General features: G+C 41.6%; 2 protein-coding genes across 15 annotated transcripts in view; one reads left to right on the top strand and one right to left on the bottom strand.

Annotated features, from left to right (window-relative positions):
• The window catches only part of AQP9 (aquaporin 9), a 54,730-nt gene extending 43,621 nt beyond the window's left edge, over positions 1 to 11,109 (top strand). Inside the window, 3 exon segments of the mRNA XM_029575795.1 lie at positions 2,945 to 3,022; positions 3,025 to 3,164; positions 10,567 to 11,109. Coding sequence (XP_029431655.1) covers positions 2,945 to 3,022; positions 3,025 to 3,164; positions 10,567 to 10,738 — 390 coding nt within the window. The 3' untranslated portion in view covers positions 10,739 to 11,109.
• The window catches only part of LOC115075431, a 60,022-nt gene continuing 47,155 nt past the window's right edge, over positions 11,047 to 23,913 (bottom strand). For 5 of the 14 annotated variants that reach the window (XR_003852506.1, XR_003852504.1, XR_003852503.1 and 2 more), the window contains 4 exons: positions 23,002 to 23,249; positions 22,125 to 22,420; positions 21,473 to 21,614; positions 11,047 to 11,827 (listed from right to left, as the gene is read on the bottom strand). Coding sequence is in view for 8 of the 14 variants with exons in the window: in XM_029575791.1 (XP_029431651.1) it covers positions 23,242 to 23,249 (8 nt within the window). In the remaining 6 variants the exon portion in view is untranslated. Of the gene's footprint in view, positions 11,828 to 21,472; positions 21,615 to 22,124; positions 22,432 to 23,001; positions 23,250 to 23,913 lie in introns of all 14 variants that reach the window. The other 9 variants (XR_003852505.1, XR_003852507.1, XM_029575787.1 and 6 more) reach the window with 6 other exon arrangements.

The raw sequence follows: 23,913 nt of genomic DNA, 5'->3' as shown, positions 1-23,913 counted from the left end.
GTTACCCCTGCTGGGAGCAGGGGTAACTTGCGCGCGCCACCCCGGCATCCCCCGGCACAGGCCGGGGGACTTGGGACCGCCCTCCCGGCCCGCCCCCGAACTGTCGCCACACCCCGGACCTGCCCCGGACCGCCCCTGCCCCCGGACACGCCCCTTCGGGCATGCCCCCTCCTGCCCCTTTAACGAAGCCCCGGGACTTACAACGCATCCCGGGGCTTTGCGTGTGCCGGCGGCCTATGCAAAATAGGCACGCCGCACGCGAGTGCCCTGCGCGCGTAAATCCGGGAAGATTTACGCGCGCAGGGGTTTTAAAATCTACCCCTAAATATTGCATGCGATAGGAAAAGGGGTGTGTTTTATGGGAATAGGCAGTTCATCGCAATTTGCGCTAATACCTATGCAAAGTGCTATCTACTGGGGGGACCATAGGTTTAAGCTCCTGGAGAGCCAGCCTAGCTGGAGGAGAGAGAGAGACTAGCCATAATGCCCTCACACTAGATTGGTATTTATATCTCTATGGGAGGCCCGCTAGTCACTCGAGATGAGGTTTAGGGTATTAGTGTAGGGGTTAGGGGCCACTTTGACTCTCAGTTCATCAAGCTAGGTTGAGAGAACATTGCACAAATCTCATCTTTGGGTGAGTTTCCTCACTCCAAAGGTCATCAAATCTTCACAACAGAGCACTGTTCTATTCATACATCTCACTTTGAATGTCAAAGTGGCCCCTAACCCTTATACTAATACCTAACCTCACCTCAGTTACTAGGTGGGCCTCCATAGAGATATAAATACCTATCTAGCGTGAGGGCATTATGGCTAGTCTCTCTCTCCCTCTCTCTCTCCCCCCCCCCCCCCCCCCAGGAGGGCCCTGATTGTGCATCAAACATCACAACCGCAATAAAGCCCTATCACACGGCTTCACAAAACTGTGAGCCCAGCCCACATGGCCAAAATTTTCACCCCAATATCCTCCCCTTTTCTCATTTGCATTGCACCAAACGTTATGGTGCTTTCGCAGCGTTAAAGGCGGTTTTTGCATGCAAATACGCCATATAGCACTTTGATAAATGACCCCCTTAGATTGTAGCTCTGAATTCTAAAAATGCTGGTAAACCCCTTGAGCATTATTTGGAAAGGCAGGCTTAGAACTGAAATTTGTTATTATCGATACACCTCCTGTTGGGAAAACAGAACAACTACAGTACACAAAATACTACACATTAGCAGAACACCTCATGTTAGTGACACACAGAACAAAAATCACTCACAGCAAATACAAAGTGACCCAAAATTATAAATAGAAATATGCAAATAAAAACTGAACTCTGTCCACTCCATCCTCCATCCCTCCTTCCTATTCCCTGAAAGACAGGGGGGATATCCTAGATTAGGAAATCAAATGGCACTTCCTTGATCTATGTTGTGCTGTCTGCTCCAGGCTCCTCTCCTCCCTGGCAGCGGCTTCTCTCCTGTCTGAGATTTGGGCATTGATGAATTCATCCAGCAGAGCCCTGGGTGCTCATGCATACAAGATCTGGCCCTGCCCCAGAAATGTCTGCACTTTCATTGATTGCCAGTAGGCCCAATGGAAGAGAGTGGTAATGGAAGTTTCAGATGCTTCCCAATGGGAGTGATCTTAGAAAGAGAAGGAGGTTTCTGTGTAGCAGAGGAGCCCAGAAAATTTCCTGTTCTTTCTTATTAGCTCTCCTCCAAGTAAGGTGGCTGAGACTCAAGGGAGGAGTTACCTGGACCTTAAAGTCCAGGAGGTTTCTGAATGAAAGAAAAAATAAATCCCAAAATGCCTCATTTCTCGGCCAGGGGAGGAGGGGCAGGGATGTCCTTGTTTGCCTTAATGTGGATTTGCAGTCTGGAGCAAAGGAAAGGTACCAGGGAATGGCAACAGAGGCTACCAGGCGTGTTATATATTCGGAGGGTTCTATAAACTGAGGAACACTTAACCAGAAAACAGACCTTATCACCTTCCACTAGAAGTGTCAAGTTCCTGCTTGGAGAGGAAAAATCTGAAAATTCCCAATACAGAGAGAGTCCCCAGTGGTATCTCTAAAGAGTACCCTGCTAAGGGGTGGGAGAGGAGAAAAAAAACCCTTGTCTGCAGACTCATCGACTGTAAAACGATTGCCTTTGCACTGGAATGTATGTCCTGTATGAATGGTACAAGAAAAATGGTACAAACTGCCAAGCCTCCCAGATTACCCAAGTACCCCCAGTAAACGTTTATTTATGTGACTATGATTTGCCCTGGGAAGAACAGAAGACATCCAAAGCCTTAGGGCCTTGAAAGCTTGGCTTTCCCTCCTGTCAAGAGAACCCCAGAAGCTCTATGGATAGGGATCTTCATTTCAGGGTTTTTTTTGGTTTTTTTTTCACTGGGAATTTATCACAGTTTATACTATGTCAAGAAGAAAACAGGAGAAAATCAGTGGAAAAATGTGACTCATTTTTCTGGTAATTATTGGAGTTTATTTTGGCAGATAGAAGCCAGGACAATAAAAAAATAATAAACAGATTCTTCCACTCATTCACTCAGCAGCATGGCTATCTCTACCCCATCTCCTGCCTAGCATGTCCCTTTTCTCTCTTCATACCCCCAAGAACCTCTCCTCCCCCCCCCCCCCCCCAACCCCCATTGAAGCAGCATACGTGCATCTTTACTAGTGGTAACTTTGACCTGCATGGAAAGAATGACAGTATAAAAGCATTCTTCATCTGTTTTGTGTGATACAATATTGCTGTTGTCTAGCTCACAGCTAACATTCATTCAGTGCTAGACAGATAGGCCAACAAAAAAAATCTACGGATACTGTTTGACGCTGCTTTTACCCGATAAACAATATAGTGAATAGTCTCGCAGTGATTATTCTAGGGGACTGTACTTACATGTCTTTGTTCTTTTTTTTTTTTTCTTTCTTTTCTTACTGTGCAGGTGATGGCCACGGCTTTGTTAGTAATTGCTATTTTTGCTATCTTTGATAGCAAAAATATAGGTGTACCCAAGGGGGTTGGAACACAGTTGCAGTGGGTTTACTCATTATGCTTCTATGTTTCTCCCTGGGGCTTAACTCAGGCTGTGCCATAAACCCAGCTAGAGATCTAGGGCCAAGGATCTTCACCGCAGCAGCAGGATGGGGACTTGATGTATTCAGGTGAGTATTAATTATCCTTATCAAATGAGGAAGACAAGAGCTTGACTGAGAATAAAGTTCATAGATTTATGGCCTTCCACACTAGTAGTGTATATCAAATAGAACAGAACAGTATGTCCCGGCCAATACTTTTCTTTACTGCTTTTATTATTGGTCCTCACTGGAAGGGAAACGTATTGTTGTGACCTTACCGCTGAACCGGGTGGGTGGTAATTGTTTGGCTCATCATCGCATCGTCCAGGAAGTTTACCGGCGCTGCGTGTTATGATGACCCCGTGGCTTTTGACGTCCTTGACGTCGGGAGGTGTGCACGCACATGCGAACGTGCGCATGCGGGGTGGGTGTGCGCGCATATCATCTCAGGGACACTTGTCGCTGTCTGTTCTGATTGCTGTTCCAGTGCATGCATTTATCTTTTGGGAGACTGTTGGAATGGTAAGCGCGTGCTACTGAACCTTCTGGTATGTTGCTGTTATGTACTGTTTGCTGTTATGTACTGTTAGAATTCTCAAGAGGCTTGTGCTCTTTAGAATTCTCATCTTACGTTTGTTCCTTATATGCTCTGCAGGGAAGCGTTTTGGTTGTCTTGGCAACTGACTACAACTGTGAACACTTCACTGCAGCCAGAGCTCTGCCTTTATTTTGCCTTGATTTGTCTTATGAGAATATTACTTGTTATTTCCTGAATTCACCTATTGAAAGACTATTACTCTGTTCCTGAACTTTGTATTTTGATTAAATACCTTTTGAGATTCACTATGTGGTCAAGTTATATCATCTTTGAGGTTAGTTTCAAAACTACTGTTTAAAATCCATCTTCTGACTTATTTAACTTAAGTCAGACCAAGAGTCCACTCTCTATAGGTCAACAGATTGCCCAAGACCATGGACTCGATGTATTTATCTGGACTTCAGGCCATTCCAACGATTAGCTCAGTGGATTCAACAGCAACAACAGGGATTAGATATTTTAGCAGCAACAGTAGAACGTTTTAGCAAATCGTCAGGATTCTTCTGCTGCTTCAACTAGTTCTTCACTTACTGTGAATACTGCTTCAAATATCTAACTCCCATTTCTATGCCTCCTCCGCCCAGATATGCTGGTGATGTAAAACAGTGTCGAGGATTTTTGAATTTATGTTTTATGAGGTTTGCCTTACAACCTAATCAATTTTCATCGGATCAAATCAAGACTACATATATTATGTCCTTGTTGGATGGCAGAGCTTTGGCTTGGGCATCTCCTTTGTGGGAGAGAGGAGATCCATTACTGGGAGATTTGCAATTATTTGTTCGGGACTTTTAGACAGATTTTTGACGAACCTGTACGTCAATCTACAGCTGCACTGAAATTTTAAATTTAAAACAAGGTTCTCGTCCTTAGTGGATTATGTAGTTGAATTTAGAACCTTAGCCACTGAATTGGGATGGCGAGAGGACACTTTACGCAGCATTTTCTTGGAAGGATTATCTTCTCGTGTAAAGGATGAATTGGCAGCTAGGGATCTTCCTGATAATTTGGAGGAACTGGTTGATCTCACGGGATGAATTGATCGACGCATTCAACAAAGACTTCGTGAAATAAAACCTTTTAGGAAGCAAGTTTCTTTGGCTCCGTCCTTTTCTCGTCCATTGCTTCCATCAACTGAAAATTCTACCACTCGTGCTGAGGAACCAATTAGGAAGAAGCTCTCTCACTCCTGAAGAAAGAAGAAGACGTCGTTCCTTTGGGTCTTTGCTTTTATTGTGGGAGTAAAGATCATATGTTAGCACAATGTAAAGTAAAGCCGGGAAACACTCAAGTCTAGAATTTCAGGGAGCTGTTCCTAGGCTGCACTATGTCTGCTCCTCTACTTTTACTTCCAGTAACTTGGAAGGAGTTGAAAGAAATGAAGAGTCTTTTTCAATTCAGGCATTTATAGATTCTGGATCTGGAGGAAATTTTATTTTAATGGATGTGGTTAGAAATTTACAGATTCCATTGATACTTCAAATTCCACCCATTCGAATATCCTCCATTCATGGAACTCCATTACCTGGTTTTATTACACATAAACTGTCCCAGTGAATTTACGAACTGGAATACTGCATAAAGAAAAGATTTCTTTTTATGTGTTGGAAAATCCATTCATCCATTAGTTTTAGGAATGCCTTGGCTACAAAAACATTCACCATCCATTTCATGGGATACTTTACAAATAACTTCTTGGAGTAAAAGATGTTTTAAAACTTGTTTGCTTGATAGACCTCAAGTAAAAGGTTCAGTTATGTAATGTCTCATGGACTTTACCTTCACAAAATATGAACTTTGCTGATGTATTTTCAAAGGAAAAAGCAGATATTCTTCCAGAACATAGGACTTTTGATTGCGCTATAGATTTAATTCCTGGTGCAATTCCTCCTCGTGGAAGAGTATATCCATTATCATTACCTGAGACACAAGCAATGTCTAAATATATACAAGAAAATCTTGACAAGGGTTTATTCGTCCATCTACCTCTCCAGCAGGAGCTGGTTTTTTCTTTGTGGCGAAAAAAGATGGATCTCTTCGATCTTGCATTGACTATCGTGGACTTAATTCAATTACTCGTAAGGATAGATATCCTTTACCTTTAATTACTGAACTCTTGGATTGTTTACAGGGAGCTAAAATTTTCACTAAGCTTGATTTAAGAGGAGCATACAATTTGGTTAGAATTAAGCCTGGTGATGAATGGAAAACAGCTTTTAATACTCGGGATGGACATTATGAATATCTAGTAATGCCATTCGGATTATGTAATGCTCTCGCAGTATTTCAAAATCTTATGAACGAAATTCTAAGAGATTTACTTTATTCTTCAGTGATCGTCTACTTAGATGATGTTCTTATCTATTCTAAGGATATTACTAAACATCGTTTCCATGTACGTCAAGTTTTACAAAGACTTTGTGAACATCATCTGTATGCTAAATTAGAAAAATGTCTTTTTGAAAAGGAATCTTTGCCTTTTTTGGATATAGAGTTTCCACTACTGGTATTCACATGGATCCAGAAAAGGTTTCTGCTATTCGTGATTGGCCTCAACCTGTGGGTCTGAGAGCACTTCAACGATTTTTGGGATTTGCCAATTTTTTATCGTAATTTTATCCCTCATTATTCCTCACGGTGGCAACCTTTAACAGCAATTAACAAAGAAGGGAACCAATGTTAAGGATTGGTCAGCAGAGGACTATCAAAGCATTCCAAGACTTAAAACTAGCATTTTTGGATGGTAGTTGTTTACATCATCCGGATCCCACTAGGCCTTTTGTAGTGGAGGTGGATGCTTCTGATGTGGCTGTGGGAGCGGTACTCAGTCAAATATCTAGCAAGGGAGCATCGTTACCATGTTCATATTTTTCCAAAAAATTTTCTTCTTCTGAAAGGAATTACAGTATTGGAGATAAAGAACTATTGGCTATTAAAATGGCTTTCGAAGAATGGAGGCAATGGTTAGAGGGAGCTTTATATCAAGTGATAGTGTATACGGATCATAAGAATTTGGAATATTTGTGTCAAGTACAACGTTTGAATCCAAGACAGGCACGATGGTCTCTATTTTTTAGTCGCTTTAATTTTTTATTAAAGTATCGTCCTGCTACAAAAAATATCAGAGCTGATGCTCTTTCACGTAGCTGTGAAGTGGAAGATTCAGACAATATGCCACAATTTATTATTGACCCTGCTAAAATCTTAATTGCAAGTAATAATCTTTCTTGTGATGGTAAAATGGTAGTACCTTCACGACTGCGGAAACAAGTTCTTTCATGGGCTCATGAGTCCTTAACTGCCGGGCATCCTGGGAGGCTTCGAACATTAGAATTCATTTCCCGACATTATTGGTGGCCAAATGTTAAATTGGATGTAAGAAGGTATGTGGAATCTTGTCCTACGTGTGCAAAACAAAAACCATTGCCAGGACAACCATGGGGATTATTACAGCCTTTACCCATTCCAGTGGAGCCATGGACTCACCTTTCCACTGATTTTATTGTGGATTTACCTTTATGTGAGGGAAAACAAGTTATATGGGTCACTGTAGACAGGTTTTCTAAGATGGCCCATTTTGTAGCACTCAAAAAACTTCCTTCTGCACCAGAACTAGCACAACTTTTCACTAAACACATCTTTCGATTACACGGTTTACCACAACATATAAATTCAGACCGAGGAACACAGTTTACGGCAAGATTTTGGAGGGCTTTATGCAAAAAATTCAATATTCAATTGGATTTTACTACAGCGTATCACCCTCAAGGTAATGGTCAAGTAGAAAGAGTTAACAGATCGTTAAAGACGTATTTACGATCATTTATAAGTGAAAGACAGGATAATTGGGTGTCCTTGTTGCATTGGGCGGAATTTTCTTACAATCATCACGTTCATTCAGCTTCAGGGTTTTCACCTTTTCAGATTGTTTATGGAAAACAATTGAAACCCCCATTACCTCTCTCATTAATGGTTAATTCACCTGCAGCTCAATCTACTGCATTACAACTAAAATCACTCTGGGATGCTACACGAGATAATTTAATTCGGGCAACTTCTACAGCTAAGAAAACTACAGATAAACATCGTAGAGTAGCACCTATTTTTCAACTGGGAGAAAAGGTATGGCTAAGTACTCGAAATATACGCCTTAAACTTCCATCAATGCGTTTAGCTCCGAGATTTATTGGTCCATTTGCAGTTGTGGAACGCATTGGAATGGTTTCTTATCGGCTGAAACTTCCATCTAACCTTCGAATACATAATGTTTTCCATGTTTCGCTAGTTAAGCCATTTATTTATTCTAAGTTCCATAGTAATACATTGGAAACTATTAGTACAGCTGCAGATGCGGATATTATTTACCAAGTGCATGAAATTCTTGATGTACGTTTTCATCAACAACGCTGGGAATATCTGATTTCATGGGAAAGTTTTGGACCAGAAGAGAACACGTGGGAACCAGCTTCCAATATACTGGACAAATCTTTGTTATGTCAGTATCATCTGGACAATCCAAACAAACCCAGACCTTCTGGGAGAGGATGTAAGAAGGGGGGTACTATTGTGACCTTGTATCCGTTACCGCTGAACCGGGTGGGTGGTAATTGTTTGGCTCATCATCGCATCGTCTGGGAAGTTTACCGGTGCTGCGTGTTATGATGACCCATGGCTTTTGACGTCCTTGACGTCGGGAGGTGTGCACACACATGCGAACGTGCGCATGCAGGGTGTGCGCGCATATCATCTCAGGGACACTTGTCGCTGTCTGTTCTGATTGCTGTTCCAGTGCATGCATTTATCTTTTGGGAGACTGTTGGAATGGTAAGCGCGTGCTACTGAACCTTCTGGTATGTTGCTGTTATGTACTGTTTGCTGTTATGTACTGTTAGAATTCTCAAGAGGCTTGTGCTCTTTAGAATTCTCATCTTACGTTTGTTCCTTATATGCTCTGCAGGGAAGCGTTTTGGTTGTCTTGGCAACTGACTACAACTGTGAACACTTCACTGCAGCCAGAGCTCTGCCTTTATTTTTGCCTTGATTTTGTCTTATGAGAATATTACTTGTTATTTCCTGAATTCACCTATTGAAAGACTATTACTCTGTTCCTGAACTTTGTATTTTGATTAAATACCTTTTTGAGATTCACTACGTGGTCAAGTTATATCATCTTTGAGGTTAGTTTCAAAACTACTGTTTAAAATCCATCTTCTGACTTATTTAACTTAAGTCAGACCAAGAGTCCACTCTCTATAGGTCAACACGTATACTGCAGGTATTTCACAACATAAAGGAATTGTGATTGTGATGCATGCATCTGAAAGCGAATGTTCACAAGAAAAAGTGGTGAACAAGATGAAGGATTTAGCTCCCGCTTTCCTCCCTTCCTATTAATTTCATGGAAGTTTTGCTCTAGGTGCTCAGTTTGATTTTCAGACTTGAAGCAGAAAACCAAGCAATGGGAATCAAATTATACCTCATTCACATATAGTCTTTAGGACTATAAAAAATACAGTTTATGGAAAAGTCCATAAACAGTTATTAACCAGGTACTCTTAGGGAAAGGCATCCCTTATCCCTGGATGGATGACGCATGGGATCTTTCTAGTGTTTGGGATCCTGTCAGGTACTTGTGACTTGGATTGGCCACTGTTGGAAACAGGATACTGGGCTTGTTGGACCCTTGGCCTGACCTAGTTTGGCAGTTCTTATTTCTTAGCTTCATCACTATTCCTTATAAAAAGTGTCTGTGTAGCAACCAATCAAAACACAATCAACATAACAGTAATTTGTGCCTAGTAGTGCTCTTCTCTATGGAGGCTCTCAGGTGCTTTACGAGCACAGCCACTAAGGTCAAACATAGCCATTAGTGGGTGCATGACTAAGGACCTATTTTACTAGTACTTTTCTCCCATTAAGTTTCTGAGTTTGTTTTCATAGACATTGAATGGGAGAAAAGCCTAGTCAATTTTCAAAGAACTGCTAAGCAACAAATATAGCCACCTAACATTAGGGGTATTCTCAGCTGAAAATGTGTGGCTGAAAATTTCTTAAATCTAGCTGAGTGATTAGGTTTAAATCTGCAATTCAGTTACCTAGTTCTAAGTGTGTAAGTTCACCAATCAGCATCAATCAGCATTGAAAATCCATGCTGACCAGCTAACTTTTCTTTGACCTAACCACACCCTATTTTTGCCCAACTAAAAATTAATGCATCGTGTGCAGTAGTAGCTTAAATTTAGCCAGTCAAAAGGGGGGGGGGAGGGGGGGGAACGGGGACATTTTCAGAAAGATTGGTTTAACTTCCGATTTTAGCTGGCTAGCCTTTTGAAAATTCACCCCATGTGTCTATGGGAAAAACTTTGATGAAACAGGCCCTGTTTGTACACAATATACTACGGAAAGTGAACATTAGCCAAGACACTGGATTTAACACAACTTCCCTAATAGTGCAAGATGAACAACATTTTCTGGGAAGAGTGGTACTTGCTTTAATGTTCTGTGCTCAGGACAGCCCCACTCTTCCAACACAAGAGAACTTCACTTCTCCCCAAACTCATCTCAAGTCAAGACTAGGTATAAGCACTCTTCATAGAATGGACTATTCCTAGAATCAAGCCTAGTCACTCTGTACACATTTGGTAACTAACATTTCCTACTAACCAGAGAGCTTTAAACGTTTGGAAAGAATGCTCACCAGATGACATTCACATAGATCCAGATACTAGGATAAACCATGCACAGATTAACCTGGTCATATTCAGTCTGCTTGTCAGTATATAGTAATTTAATTCTGATGGAGTATTCTTTGTATTTTGTGCCTCTGCATGAGTTTATATTGAAAACATTCCTAATACAAGTAATAGAAATAATGATTGTCCTTTCTTACAGAGCTGGAAATAGTTGGTGGTGGATTCCTGTTGTTGGACCTATGATTGGAGCTGCTATTGGAGCATTTGCCTATATGATGTGCATTGAAATTCACCATAGTAAACAATCTGAAGATGTAAAGTCAGAACAAAATGATGGAATGTATGAAAAATCTGAACTGACCTCTATGTAGATGGACATCAAGTGTGTGGAATTATTTTGTTTTATTTCCAATATTTTTCAATGCAAGGTGTACAGTGTTTGCAAGAACCATGTATTCCTAACAGGAATGTTATCATAATTGATTGATTAAGCTGTCACCAATATGCAGATGCTGTGGAAAATATGTTGATTTCCCTTAAAATTGATGTGCAGAGAGAGAATGAAAACCCGGATTTCGTTTCATGTCTGAGAAATTACTTCAACAAAATTCATAAGCATGAAGAAGAGTGGACGACCAAACCATCAAATCACAGCCACATATTATAAGGAAAGGTCAAATACTTGTGTCCAAAAGTTTATTCTTCAGAATATTTAAATGCAGCTTAATGATGTGACATCAAACAGACTGCGCTGTGTTTTATTCAACTGCTCACAGTCCCCCAACATGGCCCGTGTTTCACTGAACTGGTTTGGGAGGGAACTTAGTCTATAAACGAATAAACAATAAAATAAGATTCCAGATAGGACACAAAAGGCAAAAACAAAAATCAGACACAACCAAATAAAGTTAGCATCAATTCAGCACTTTCCAAATCTACAGAGTGATAAAACGTGTACAGTGTGAATGGTACATCAAATAGAAGTTCTGGTATAGTGTGTTTAAATAAGTCAAAAGTGCGCCAAAAATAGACAGTCTCAAGAATACAAATTGTCAGTCAAAAAGGGGGGGGGGGCCCTATGAAAAACATCACAATGTTCATCAATTATATAAAATATATAATAGGACAATTCAGAACGTAGCTTCAAAGGACATAAAGCTAAAGAGCTAAAGGAAAGCGATCAGAATAAACAGTGTAACATAATATACTGCTCAAAAGAAAACCAACCATCAATGGTGTTATTCAATCCATAGGGGGTTAAAGTATTTAAGATATGTATCCATCGAGGTCACGTGATGCGATGAGCTGGAACAGACGTGTGTGAGCTGGCTCTGCATACCATCCTTCACCATCTATGTGATATTTTTGGCATACCTGGATCTTATTTAACATCTTCTACATGGTAAAGGCAGCATATGTCAATAGACAAATATATGCAGAGATCTCCACGGATTATGCCCCTGAAAGGAGTGAGAAAAGAGAAAGATAAGCCGACATGTGCTGGGGACAAGATGGCGGATGCTGTAGATCATCTGAATTCTTCATCAGCACACAGCATTTTAACCACTGATATTACAGCAGCTGTAATATCAGTGCTGTAATATCAGAGCAAATAGCAGAAATAAAATCTACGCACACAGAAATGGGGCTGAGATTAGATATGATAGAAGGCAGAATATCAGTACTGGAGGATGATTCCAGTGCATTAACAGGGAAATCATTTAACTGACTAAATTGCATGCAAAGCAAGAAGAGAAGATAGAGGACTTAGAGAATAGATCAAGATGCAATAATATTCAGCTAGTCAGCATACCGGAAAGTATTGAGGACTGTAATGGGCCGATACAGTAAGGATGCGTAAGAAACAGTGCGGCAGTGCTGGGTGCCCGTCGTTTGCCGTGCGCATATTTTGGTTCATATACCGTTCGATTCAGTATTCAAATTAGATGCAAATCCAAGCGGCGTCCAAAGCGCGTCAATGAAGCGGTAGGCGCTCGCAATCCATTTTACTGTATAGAGCGGTATGCAGCGCCTATACACAATCCAGGGTGCGCTGGTACCTGTCCTTTGAAATGTCATTACAAATGTCATTTGAAATGTCATTTCACCAGGTAAGTGGATGGTTCTTTTCTATAGACCCTGCTGCCTTGAGCTCCCGGCCAGACGTCCAAGCCGTGACCTTGGACGTCCGGCCGGGCGTTCAAGGCAGCAGTGCCTCCGATCATGGACGCCCGGATACAGGCAGGAAGGTCCATGAATGGATGCCGCGACCTTGGGACGTCTGAGGTCGCAGCTTCCGTTCATGGACCTTTCCCGCCTGTAGGCACCGCTGCCTTGAGCGCCCGGCCAGACGTCCAAGCCGTGACCTTGGATGTCCGGCCGGGTGCTCAAGGCAGCGGTGCCTCCGATAATGGACGCAGCAACTTTGGACGTCCGAGGTCGTGGCTTGGACGTCCGGCCGGGCGCTCAAGGCAGCGGACGGCCAAGCCGCTGTAGGCAGCTGTAGGCACCGCTGCCTTGAGCACCCGACCTCGGACGTCCAAGCCGAGGGCTGGCAAGCGAATCCGCTAGTCTCTCTATATTATAAATGTATTAGGGATGCTGGGTGATCATGTCAGCATGCTCACGCACCACTACACACACAGGTGGGCCTCGCATTTCGAGCATTTCTCAACCGCTGTCCGGTACGAAGCTGACTGAACACCACACTAACGCCAGGGACAGGGTAGGCGGTAAATATTCAGGTTAAAGACGTCAATGAGCTGGTTAACAGGGCGATAATTTGGGCGCTCGTTACTGTATCGGAGGGAATAGCTAATCCGATCATTAACATGTCATATACATGCGGCGGGTAGAAAGGGATACGCGTCCTTTTCGGCAAGCGGTGAGGACGCGTAAAAGCCGATACTGAATCGCGGGTACGCCCTACGCGTCCAAAATGTGCATCCAAATTGGGTTAAAAACCGGGTAACCACGGCCGCGCTTTACTGTATCGGCCCGTCAGTTAGCCAGTTTTATTGAAAAGTGGTTGCCTGAAGTTTTCTCTCTCCCAGAGCTTGATGGAATGCTTCAAACAGAGAGAGCTCACCAGTTAGGAAGTAGAAAGGAAGGAGAATCAAGACCACACATTGCTATCGCAAAATTTCTCAATTGGTCACAAAAGCAACTGATCCTGCAAGCCTACCGCAAGTCTTGAGAACTGACATACAAAGAGGTGTGCTCCAAATCTTTCAAGACTACTCCACCAAACTCGTGCAAAAACGCAAGGAATTTAATCCTATTTGCTTTGCTTTAGCGAAAAAGCAGGTGAATTTCACCCTGCTATACCCAATGAGACTTGATATGATATCAGAACAAAACTTTTATGTTTGAGCAACTGCAGGCTGCAAAAGATTTCTTAACTCATTTAGAGTAAGTTCCTGTAAGTTATCTTCTGAATTTGCTGTTTGGTTAGTCCACATGCTGTTTTTACCGCTGGGGAAACTTAGAGATTATTGGAGTGTTTTATGTATTCAGGGCTGCATTGCCATTGCAATAAAGTTAGAGTTGTTACGACCCAATGGAGGACTGAGAGATTGAGCATCTGACAACGTCACGAAGTTCGTGTGTCGACCACTTCTGGGATCGGTAACTCATGAATGGCGGAGCCGCGGAGATGGTGATGCATCGCTGCTGTATGGAGGGTCTACGAACCAAATCAGTGCAAAAGAAAGAGACTTTTCCTTGGGCTTCTGAGAGCATGAGTGATACTCATAATGCGAGGTCGAGCTGGAGTTGGTCTCGTTTCTGAAGGCCGTGCAGTGACTTCTCTTTTAATTCTTTTCCCCATTTTGGTCCTTTGTTAAATGGCATGTGGTTTCATTGCCAGAAATAAGTTGTTTTAATGTATTTTGTATTTTTGCAATTACTGGGGATACTGATACAGAATTGTTGTATTGGAGGAGGATGGTATATAACCGCATATCAAAAGGGCCTCATGCTTGCCAAGAGCAAGCTGATTCATGGGGGGGGGGGGTACGAAAGGGATTGGGGTGGGAGTAGGGGAGGGAGGGGAGCATTCTAGTATACTAAGAGCACATAATAATCAGAACATGCCTGGGCAGACCTTTGGGGAAGGGATAAGAGAGTAGGATTTTCAAGCGTCTAGAGGCTGTACATTATGGGTCGGAGTTTATCATCTACGTCCAGAGTGGATTTACTTATTGTCTTTTCTCTTGGGAAATGGGTCCCGGAGGGGCAGCTGCCATTTATTTGAAGAGCAGTCTCAAGTTCATTTCAATTTCTGGTATATCAATGGGGGATAAACTTTGATTTATTTCCTGGAATGTCAACGGGTTGGGCTCGCCAATCAAGAGGAAAAAAGTGCTACAGGTCCTGAACTGAACTAAAGTTTTGGTTGCTTGTCTACAAGAAACTCACCTATCCTCATCAAAGAGTAATAAACTTTGCTGGGAACGGGTAGGATGTTGCCATTTTTCTGCTGCCATGGACAGAAAGAAAGCCGGGATAGTAATACTTATACCTAAAAATATTCATGTTGCAGAAGAAAAAGTAATTCAGGATCATGAAGGAAGGTTTGTTATTTTTACTGGTAAACTGAATGGGAAGTGGGTCACAATTTGTAGCATTTACATCCCAATTGAATACAACCATCATTTTTTTGTTACCTTGGTTAACACTCTCATATTACGTATTAAGGGAACACTATTTTTGATGGGAGACTAACTGTACATGAGACCCTCAACTGGCCAGATCCCCGGCACATAATCATCCAAGGCCATTGAAGGGCAAAGGTATAGATTTTCTGTCAGGAATTACAGCTGATAGATGTCTGGCAGGTACGCCACCCCAGGGTTAAGGAGTTCACGCATATTTCATGGTCTCATAATTCTCTTTCTAGAATTGATTATATTTTGATTTCTCAGGGGTTGTGTTTTCTAATATTGTTATGGCAGAAATAAGAGATCCAATTATTTCAGATCATTCTTTGCTATGGATAGACTGGGGGGGGGGGAAGGGAAATTGAATTTAGAGAAAGGGTATGGAGTTTTCCTAGATGTTGAATTTCAGGCATTTCTTTGTAAAACATGGAAGGAATTTGAGAGTTACAATAACCAACATAAGATAGTGATGCGGGGGGAGATAATTGCATATCTTATTGCCAGGACTAAAAGGCTGAATAAGTTTATTATTCAGTTAGAAAATCAACTTGCAGTGGCAAAGAATAGATGGCTTCAGAAAGGCTGTGAAAAGGCAGGGGATGATTATCGAAATATCATGGAGAGTTTGCATACTCTAATTCACCAATGAACCTTGAAAATGATGAATAAGTTGGAGCACAATCTTTTCCGCTGTGGCAATAAAGAGGGCAAATACTTAGCTAATGTAGTCTGAGTAAGGAGAGGGAAGTCCTTTATTGAGAAGATGAGAAATGCCCAGGGGTCCATGGTGATAAAGGGGACAGAGATCTGTGCAGTGTTTCGACATTTTTATGAACAGCTATACTCCTCTGAAGTTTCACAAAAAAAGATGGCAAGATGAGGAAGATAAGTTTCCTTCAAAATGTAGCTCTACCTCAGTCATCAGAACAACATCTTGATTTTTTTGAATAGGCCCATTCAGGTATGGGCAATTACACGTTATTAAGAGAAGCAAATTTTGCAAAGCTCCAGGACCAGATTGCTTCTCATATGATTACTATAAATTATTACACCTACATATTTCTGTCCCCATGGAGAGTTATTTTATTTTAGGAGGGCTCTCCTGAATGATCATTTTCCCTTGCACTTCAATAATGCCCACTTCACTGTATTTGCTAAGCTCGGAAAAGACCCACTGTATCCAGCTTCATACCATCCCATATCGCTTTTAAACTGTGACTTAAAAATATTAACCAAAGTGCTGGCTGATTGCCCTAGCTGTGACTCTCCTTATCTTATCTCAAATAATCAGGTGGGCTTTGTAAAGGGCAGAGCAGCCTGTACTCATATAGTTAAATTAATAACAGCAATGTCTCTGTGCAAAACTAAGAATATCCCTACTGTGATAGGGTTCGATTCCAGAAAAGCCTCTCTTATAATAACACACCTCTTCTTTTATTGCCCCACCAGTGTGTAATCCTGTTTTTGGTTTTAAAGTCAGGCCCCCTTCTTCAAATTCATTTTCTATTCCCATTTTCTTTACCCATGGACTCTCCAGCTTCTGACTCCACCAATTGATTGTGCCATAGGAGTCTTTATCTTCTGAGTAACCATTCTCCATATTTACTGTACTGCTATCTAAATAAACAATGAAACTATGTCACAAAGCCACACAAGTAGCCAGCAAATGGTTTCAGGAGGACATTACAATGTAAGGCATGTTCTCAAAAGTTACCAATATAAATAATGACAAGAGGATTAGATTTTTGTAGGAAACTGTCAAAATGAACTTACAATAGTATAAAATGTTTAGTATCTTGCAATACCTTTGGCCATTTGTACTAGAGCATTTTTTTCCCATTTTTCATTATGGGACAAAGGCTTAGTACATCTAGCCCAGTGCTCTGTAGTTTAAATTAATTAAAGCTGTATTTATTCGGGTGGGTTTGGATTTATGCAAATATTCACAGATTCAAAGTTAGTACAAATCTTCTTCATATATAATTGTGATTGTGTGAATCCCTGTATCCCCATTAACTGGAAGTGAATTAAATAGGATGAAAATGGATGTAAGTTGAGCCATAAATGGTCTGTGTTTCTCCAAAGTGAGCCATGAATGACTTGGATTTATCTGATCCAGTTTGTGGCCTCTCCTGGTTGGATTCCCCTTCCTTCCCTTCTCCTCTTTCTTCCCCTACCCTGCCAGGGTTGATGAAACTTAGGTTAAATATATTCAATGTATTTAACCTAAGTACATTGGAATTTAAGATTAAAAAGTATCTCTCTCAAAAGTCAGAGTTAGCCATTTTTTTCTCAGAGCTCTTTAAAGCTGCAGAGCTGAGGTGAGGTTGGTCAGCCACATCTCAGGCTTCTAAATGTGAAAGATAAGACCTCTCTCTCCTGCTTCAAGTCATCTCATGAAGGGCCTTATACAAAAAGGAATTTTCTCCATTCTGAACTCACCCAAATCTTTATTGAATAAGGTCCAGAATATAAATTTGATTTATATTCTTTTTAACAATTTACGGCAGATTACATTCAGGTACTATAGATATTTCCCTGTACCCAAAGGGTTTACAAGCTAAGAGGGTTATTCATCATATCGCATTAGGGCCTCATCGTGTTATATATGTGCAATCTTTATCCCATCACATGTTTGTATGCAAATTTGATAATGAGTATGCAAAATGTAGCTTTTTATGTAAATGAGGGACTCCTATTGATTGTTGCAAAATTTAACACACCACTAATGCAGCATTTAACATCAGAAATAACACCACCTTTTCTTGGTGCGGTAGAGGGGGAAAAAAGCTTTTATCGTGGAATAGCCACCATTATCACAGGTCATAGCTATTAGGGATGTGCATTTGTTTTTCCCGAGTTAGGAAATTTCAACCGAAAAAATGATTTAATTTTTCCTGAAATTTCGGAAAAAATTCATTTTCGGGTTAGCGCGCACTGCCATGTTAGTGAGCGCTAACGGGAGTTAGCGCGCACCAACCTGAAAATCGGGGACCCTGAGAAAAAAACCCCAAACCGCGGGAAAAACAAAATTCCCATGGGGGGGCCCCAAAACAAAGCCCAACACAATATGAAAACCCAAAGCACATCTCTAGCAGCTATAATGGCGGCTAATATCGTAATAACAAGGGCTTTCCTCACACAAACCTACACAGTCCTGCTGAACCAAATAAAATACCTTTTCTTACCTGCCCTGTCTTCCAAAATATTCTATGTTAGGGAAAGTCTAATAGTGGGATACTGGCTGCTTCACTGCTCCAGTTACATGATGAAATCGGTATGTGCGCACACATGTAGGCACTCTCAGCCTATTTGATATCAAGCATTCATATACATGCCTATGCTATAAAGGTTGTAGCCATTTTATTACATATACGCGTACATGCGCACGCAGTATCAAATAAGCTGAAAGCGCCAACATGGGTACCCTATTTGATATGTGTGCACACATGTGCGCGCAAAACTTGCTTCCACTACATAAGTGAGGAGATTTTAAAAGGGGATGGGTTCTGACACCATCGCCAATTTCACCAGTTGTTCCCATTTCACACAGGCAAGGAATTGGACTTCATAACCCCCCTAGTTTATCTGTCTTCCTTTCCCCCTGTTAGCCCCAACCTGTAATAACACACTGACTGGCCTACTAAGTTTTGAGGATGTACATGCCATCCAAACCAATAGTAAACTTACAAGGCAGGGGACCTCAGCGCACACCCGTGCGCTTAAGTTTATATGTACATATCTATTGGTCTTGCCCCTTTTTCACTACTTTTCACATGTGCACAACGGGAGATACGCACGTACTTGGGAGGCTTGAAAAAAAAAGTTCTGCACAAATCGGTCCAACTTGTGAGCGTATCTCCCAGTTTGGGCGCACATCGCGCTAATGCGTCCATACCACAATAAGCCTTTTCACAATAAAAATATTATCATGATGAATGAATTTTTGCTATGTGATGCAGCATCCTTAAAATTTGCAGTCATGCCTTGTTTACGTGACCATTAATGCGTGATATTCCCATGATATATATAGCTTTTTGATGAATCTAGGCCTTAGTTTGTACCTGAGGCAACGGAGGGTATAGTGACTTGCCAAGGTCACAAGAGGTGGCAGTGGGATTTGAATCCTGGTTTCCTTCTAATCACTAAGGCTACTCCTCCACACTACATGATTCAAAATGGCTGTAACCATCATCCTATAGCAGAGGCTCTCAACTCAGTGCTCGGGACACACTTAGCCAAGTCAGGTTTCTACAAGATATATGCAAGAGATAGATTTGCAATACAATCAAGATAATACATGCAAATCTATCTCATGCATATTCCTTGTGGATATCCTGAAAACCTGACTGACTAGGTGTGTCTCAAGGACTGGATAGGAAACCACTGCTCTACAAGATGCTGCTCTGCTGCTGGTATCAATCAATTTTCAACCCAAAACTAGTACAATTACATTTTCTTGTTTTAAGGTATTCTATGAAAACTGCATTAATCAGTTCAATATAAAACAATATTCAAATTTATAACACTTACTTGTACTGCTTGTTTTGGTTTTTATATGACTGGAAAAAAGACACACATTTGTTTTGCTTTTAATGTCAAGGCTGCAGTATTTGGCTATAGACATAGTCTATAACCAGCTGCTGGATGAGGACAGATGGTTTGTGCTCACCATGTTTTACTGAGCTGTAATCTATAAGAACATAAGAATATAAAAAGTGCTATGCTAGGTCAGACCAAGCTCTATCGAACCCAGCATCCTGCCTTTAACAGTGGCCAATACGGGTCACAAGATTCCGGCAGAAACCAAAAAGAGTAGATCCATTTTCTTGTTGCTCATGCCCAGGGATAAGCAGTGGCTTTCCCAAATATACTAGCCTGATTCGGGTTTATGGACATTTCCTCTAGCAACTTGTCCAAATATCTTTTAAACCCTTTTATGCTAGATGCCTTGACAACATCCTCCAGCAACAAATTTCACAGCTTTGATTGTGTGTTGAGTGAAAGAATACTTTTCTCCGATTTGTTTAAAATCTGCTACCTATTATTTCTATGGAGTGTCCACTAGTCTCAGTTTTATCTGAAAGGGTAAACAACCATTTCTTATTTACCTGTTCCAGCCCACTCAGATTTTATAATTATTCCTTCTCAGTCGCCTCTTATTCAAAGCTGAAGAACCCTAACCTGTTTAACCTTTCTTCATAAGGGAGCTATTCCATTCCCTTTATCATTGTTTGTTTGACTTTTCAAATTTTAAATGGTGTATGCTCCTCCCTATCAAATACTAATATTGTAGGCCACTTTTTCTTTGTTGAAAAGGGTAAAATAATGCAGAGTTTTTTCCTACCCTGGACAGCCATCTACAGGGCAAACAAAGCAGTGCTCTGAAGTGTACAGTTAATAGGTACATTTGCAGAAAACCAATAAGCAAATACAGTAGGATAATTACTGATGACAGGACTATATTTACCGTAATTTCAGTTTTTATTGAGTCGGCTAGCCAATGTACAAAAGGGAAAATTTGCAAACTGTCTGCATTGGGATATAGATTCTATGTACTTTCTACCCACAGGCTTTGCACCAAAGGAAAGTATGTATAAAGATTTGAACATGCAAGCTACCTGTGAACTTTTCCTCTCTGATCTAAGCATGTCCCCAGAATGCCTGCTGTCAATGCGGCGCACAGACTCTTAACCGCATCGAGGGAGGGAGGGAGGTTTGCAGATTGCAGATTAATGCGGGTACATTGCTGAAAATTATCCTCCAGACCAGCAACTGGCCAGTTTGTTAGCCCAACAGGAAGAGACCAAAAACTGAGCCCTTTTCTCCCTGCACCCATACTCCTACCCCTAGGGCAATCACTGTAGTGCTTGTTTGACTTCCATCACAACCTTTGCAGCATGGAAATCTCCACCAGCACCAATCCATGCAGCAGGCGCAGGCAGAGAGAAAGTGAAGAAACTCGCAGGCAGAGCTGAGAGTTGAAGGTAACAGAAAATAGTGCATCAGCAGAAAATCTGAAAGTTGGCCTCTTTTGAAATACTATCCTAAAGGTGAATACCATTCAAATAAAGCACTATACATCATGCCAAGGGCATATGTTCTTCCGCTATTTATTTCTTTAAAAATTCTTATTAATCACATCCCTGATTTAAAATGATCTCATACCCGATAACTTTAGATCTACTTCTCACCACAACCAGACTTAGCCGGGTAACACTAATATGCAGATAAATCCTTTTGAATATGGACCTCAAGGACTTTGCTAGAATATAAAGGAAAGAGTTTAGAAACCAGTAAGAACAGCCCAGCCTCATGTTTCAGCAACAGTACAAAGCTGGCCCTGAACAGAAGGCCATCATTACTTACAGGAAGAATTCATATCGCAGCAAAATTCAACTTATTATGAAGTCAGTGGCGTGTATAACCTGAAGGCACTATTACCTGATGTCAAGCAGAAAGGAAAGCTGCTGCCAGCGCATATGCCACTGTTATCTCTACAAACTTGCTCACATCACCTGTACAAATCCTGAACAATTCCTCAGCTGCTGGTTTACAGGAAGACCTTTACCTGCTTGCAGAAAAACTGAAACACAAACAGAAACAAGCCATGCCAGAAAAGTAAGCTGCAGACAACAGCCTGTACGATATTCTAATGTCTTCCACACCAAAAACACTCAAGGGAACAACTTTATTTATTTGGGTACATCTGATCTGGCTACCGCAGTACCACCATGTGCTACAACACAATACCTGCACTAAGAAATGAGAAATGTACCTTATGTAGCTCACAGCACATTCTCAAAACTAATTCGCTATTGTGACAAGAGAGATATAAGCATGGTTTAAATATTAGAATGTGAGTTCTGTTTTAGTAAAATCTGCATGTGGTTGAAACCTATAAGACTAAATTAATACAAATACTTCTCCTTGCTTTCAAATGTATAAGATTCTGTCTCTATGCACTGTTCTTGAGGTCTCCCTAATCATGTTCTGAATTCCCTCTCTCTAAGGGTTAGAAAATTCTACAGATGGTAGTAAAGATGTTAGCGAACCACCCTAGTAATCTCTGATTTGAAGAAAGACATTAACCAACCTTCTACACTTGTTTCAGTGGAGGGCAGCTCAGGAAACGTTTGGAAGAGGGGAGACTCCTTTGATGTCACCTATATTACTTTCTAATCCATGCCAGAGCTTGCTCTGCATTCTCCTTGTCCCACTCTTCTGGAAACCAGGTTGGATTATCCTCCCCATCAGACAGGCTACTCAGCGCCTACATCAGGGTCAGCAGCTTCTCTGGATCTACTTGATAATGTTTTTCCACTCTTTCCTTCTTCCTTGAAGACAAGTTCTGTCGCAGCTGTGCTCCCTATGACAGATGGGAATGGGATACTAGAGATATGCTTTGGGAAAGGTAAATGAAATGGGAAAAAAAAAAAGAAATTTCATTAGTTTTTCTTTCATTTTTTGTTTACAACCCCCGTTCCATCTAAACCTACTGGGCTTTCCACCTTCCTTCCCACTCATCCTTGGGGCCCCTCCCTGCATCTCACCCCACAGCTGCAGGTTCAAAGGGGACAGTTGCAAACCCTAGTCGCTCCTGTATTCTAAAATGGCCGCAGCTGACGATAGCTATGTAAAAAGACGAAATAATATTTGTTTCGTAGCTTTAATGTATAATAATGGATACAGCCCAACCTTCTGAGCAAGAAGCTGCTACCGCGTTTCTTATTATTGGCACCAGACTCACTTTGGTGGCAGTATGAGAACAGTTCTGCCCCACTTTACACACTGCAGCACTCAGTTTCTATCCGTTCACCTTGGGCTGGGAGTGGGGTACCGAGTAAATCTTCCCAGGCGGGAGACACAGACACTCACCGACACCAGCCTTTCTTCATATACATTCAGGTTTATTTAACACTTCCAGCTCACACACAGTAGTAGGCTGCCATACCTCAGGTCAGTGTACTCACTTCACCAGAAAGGAACAGGAACTCCTGCTTCTGGAGACAGGGGGGGGGATGATCCCAGCTGGGCTCACATACTTATTCCCGTCCACATGGCTCTCTCCCACTGTGGGAATTAAGGTGGACCAGACTAGATGCCTGGTCTTCCACAGGCTAAGGAGGGGAAATAGGACCACTTCTTCACACTGGGCTTCTGGCTGTGGTCTCACACAGCAAAGTTTCCTCCCACACTTGGTCTCCTCTCCTTCACATCTCTAGATGAGGTTGGGGGAGAAATGTGATTTCAGGAAACTTTGCACAATCTAGAAGAGCTGGCAGCCCTAAGTATGACACATTTGTTTCTTCAACTCCTTCCTTAGCTGTGCTGACCTGAGGCTGCAGGCCTAACAGTAAAGTGAGGTTGGAATACAATTCCCTTCCTCACTAAACACCTGTTTCCACCTGTATATTGCACTGCGCTGAGATGTGAGATTTTGAGGGCAATCAGGCTGATGGAATAAAACCCACCCTAAAATTGGAGTTAAATAGCCAATAAGGTTTCTTACCCTGCAAACTGCATCAGACGCACTAAGCTTGCCATGGTTTTTTTGGCACTAAAGCTCTTATTACATATCTGGGCAAGGTTATTGCCGAGAAAACCCATGCTAAAACACAAGTAAAACCTGGGGTAGATTCAGTGCAATCTTATTACATCGGCCCCAGTGCTCTTTGCCTGCTGCAAGATGGTGTCAGTGGGAGAGAAGAAAGGTTGAACGGGATGCAGAGTTTCTGTTAAGCTTTCCATGAGGGAAATGGCTCTCTCATTTCTTATGATACTTTGCATACTGAACATTTTTGTATTGAACTTGCTGATATTTTTAGACTTTTCTAGCTGCTATTTACTTCATTGGGACTCATGTCCTACTAAAAGTGGCACAG

The sequence above is a fragment of the Rhinatrema bivittatum genome, chromosome 13 (assembly GCF_901001135.1).
Source record: "Rhinatrema bivittatum chromosome 13, aRhiBiv1.1, whole genome shotgun sequence".
In the NCBI taxonomy this organism is placed as follows: domain Eukaryota; kingdom Metazoa; phylum Chordata; class Amphibia; order Gymnophiona; family Rhinatrematidae; genus Rhinatrema; species Rhinatrema bivittatum.
Note: the sequence above shows the minus strand (reverse complement) of the source record. Positions and strands in the feature narration are given on the sequence as shown.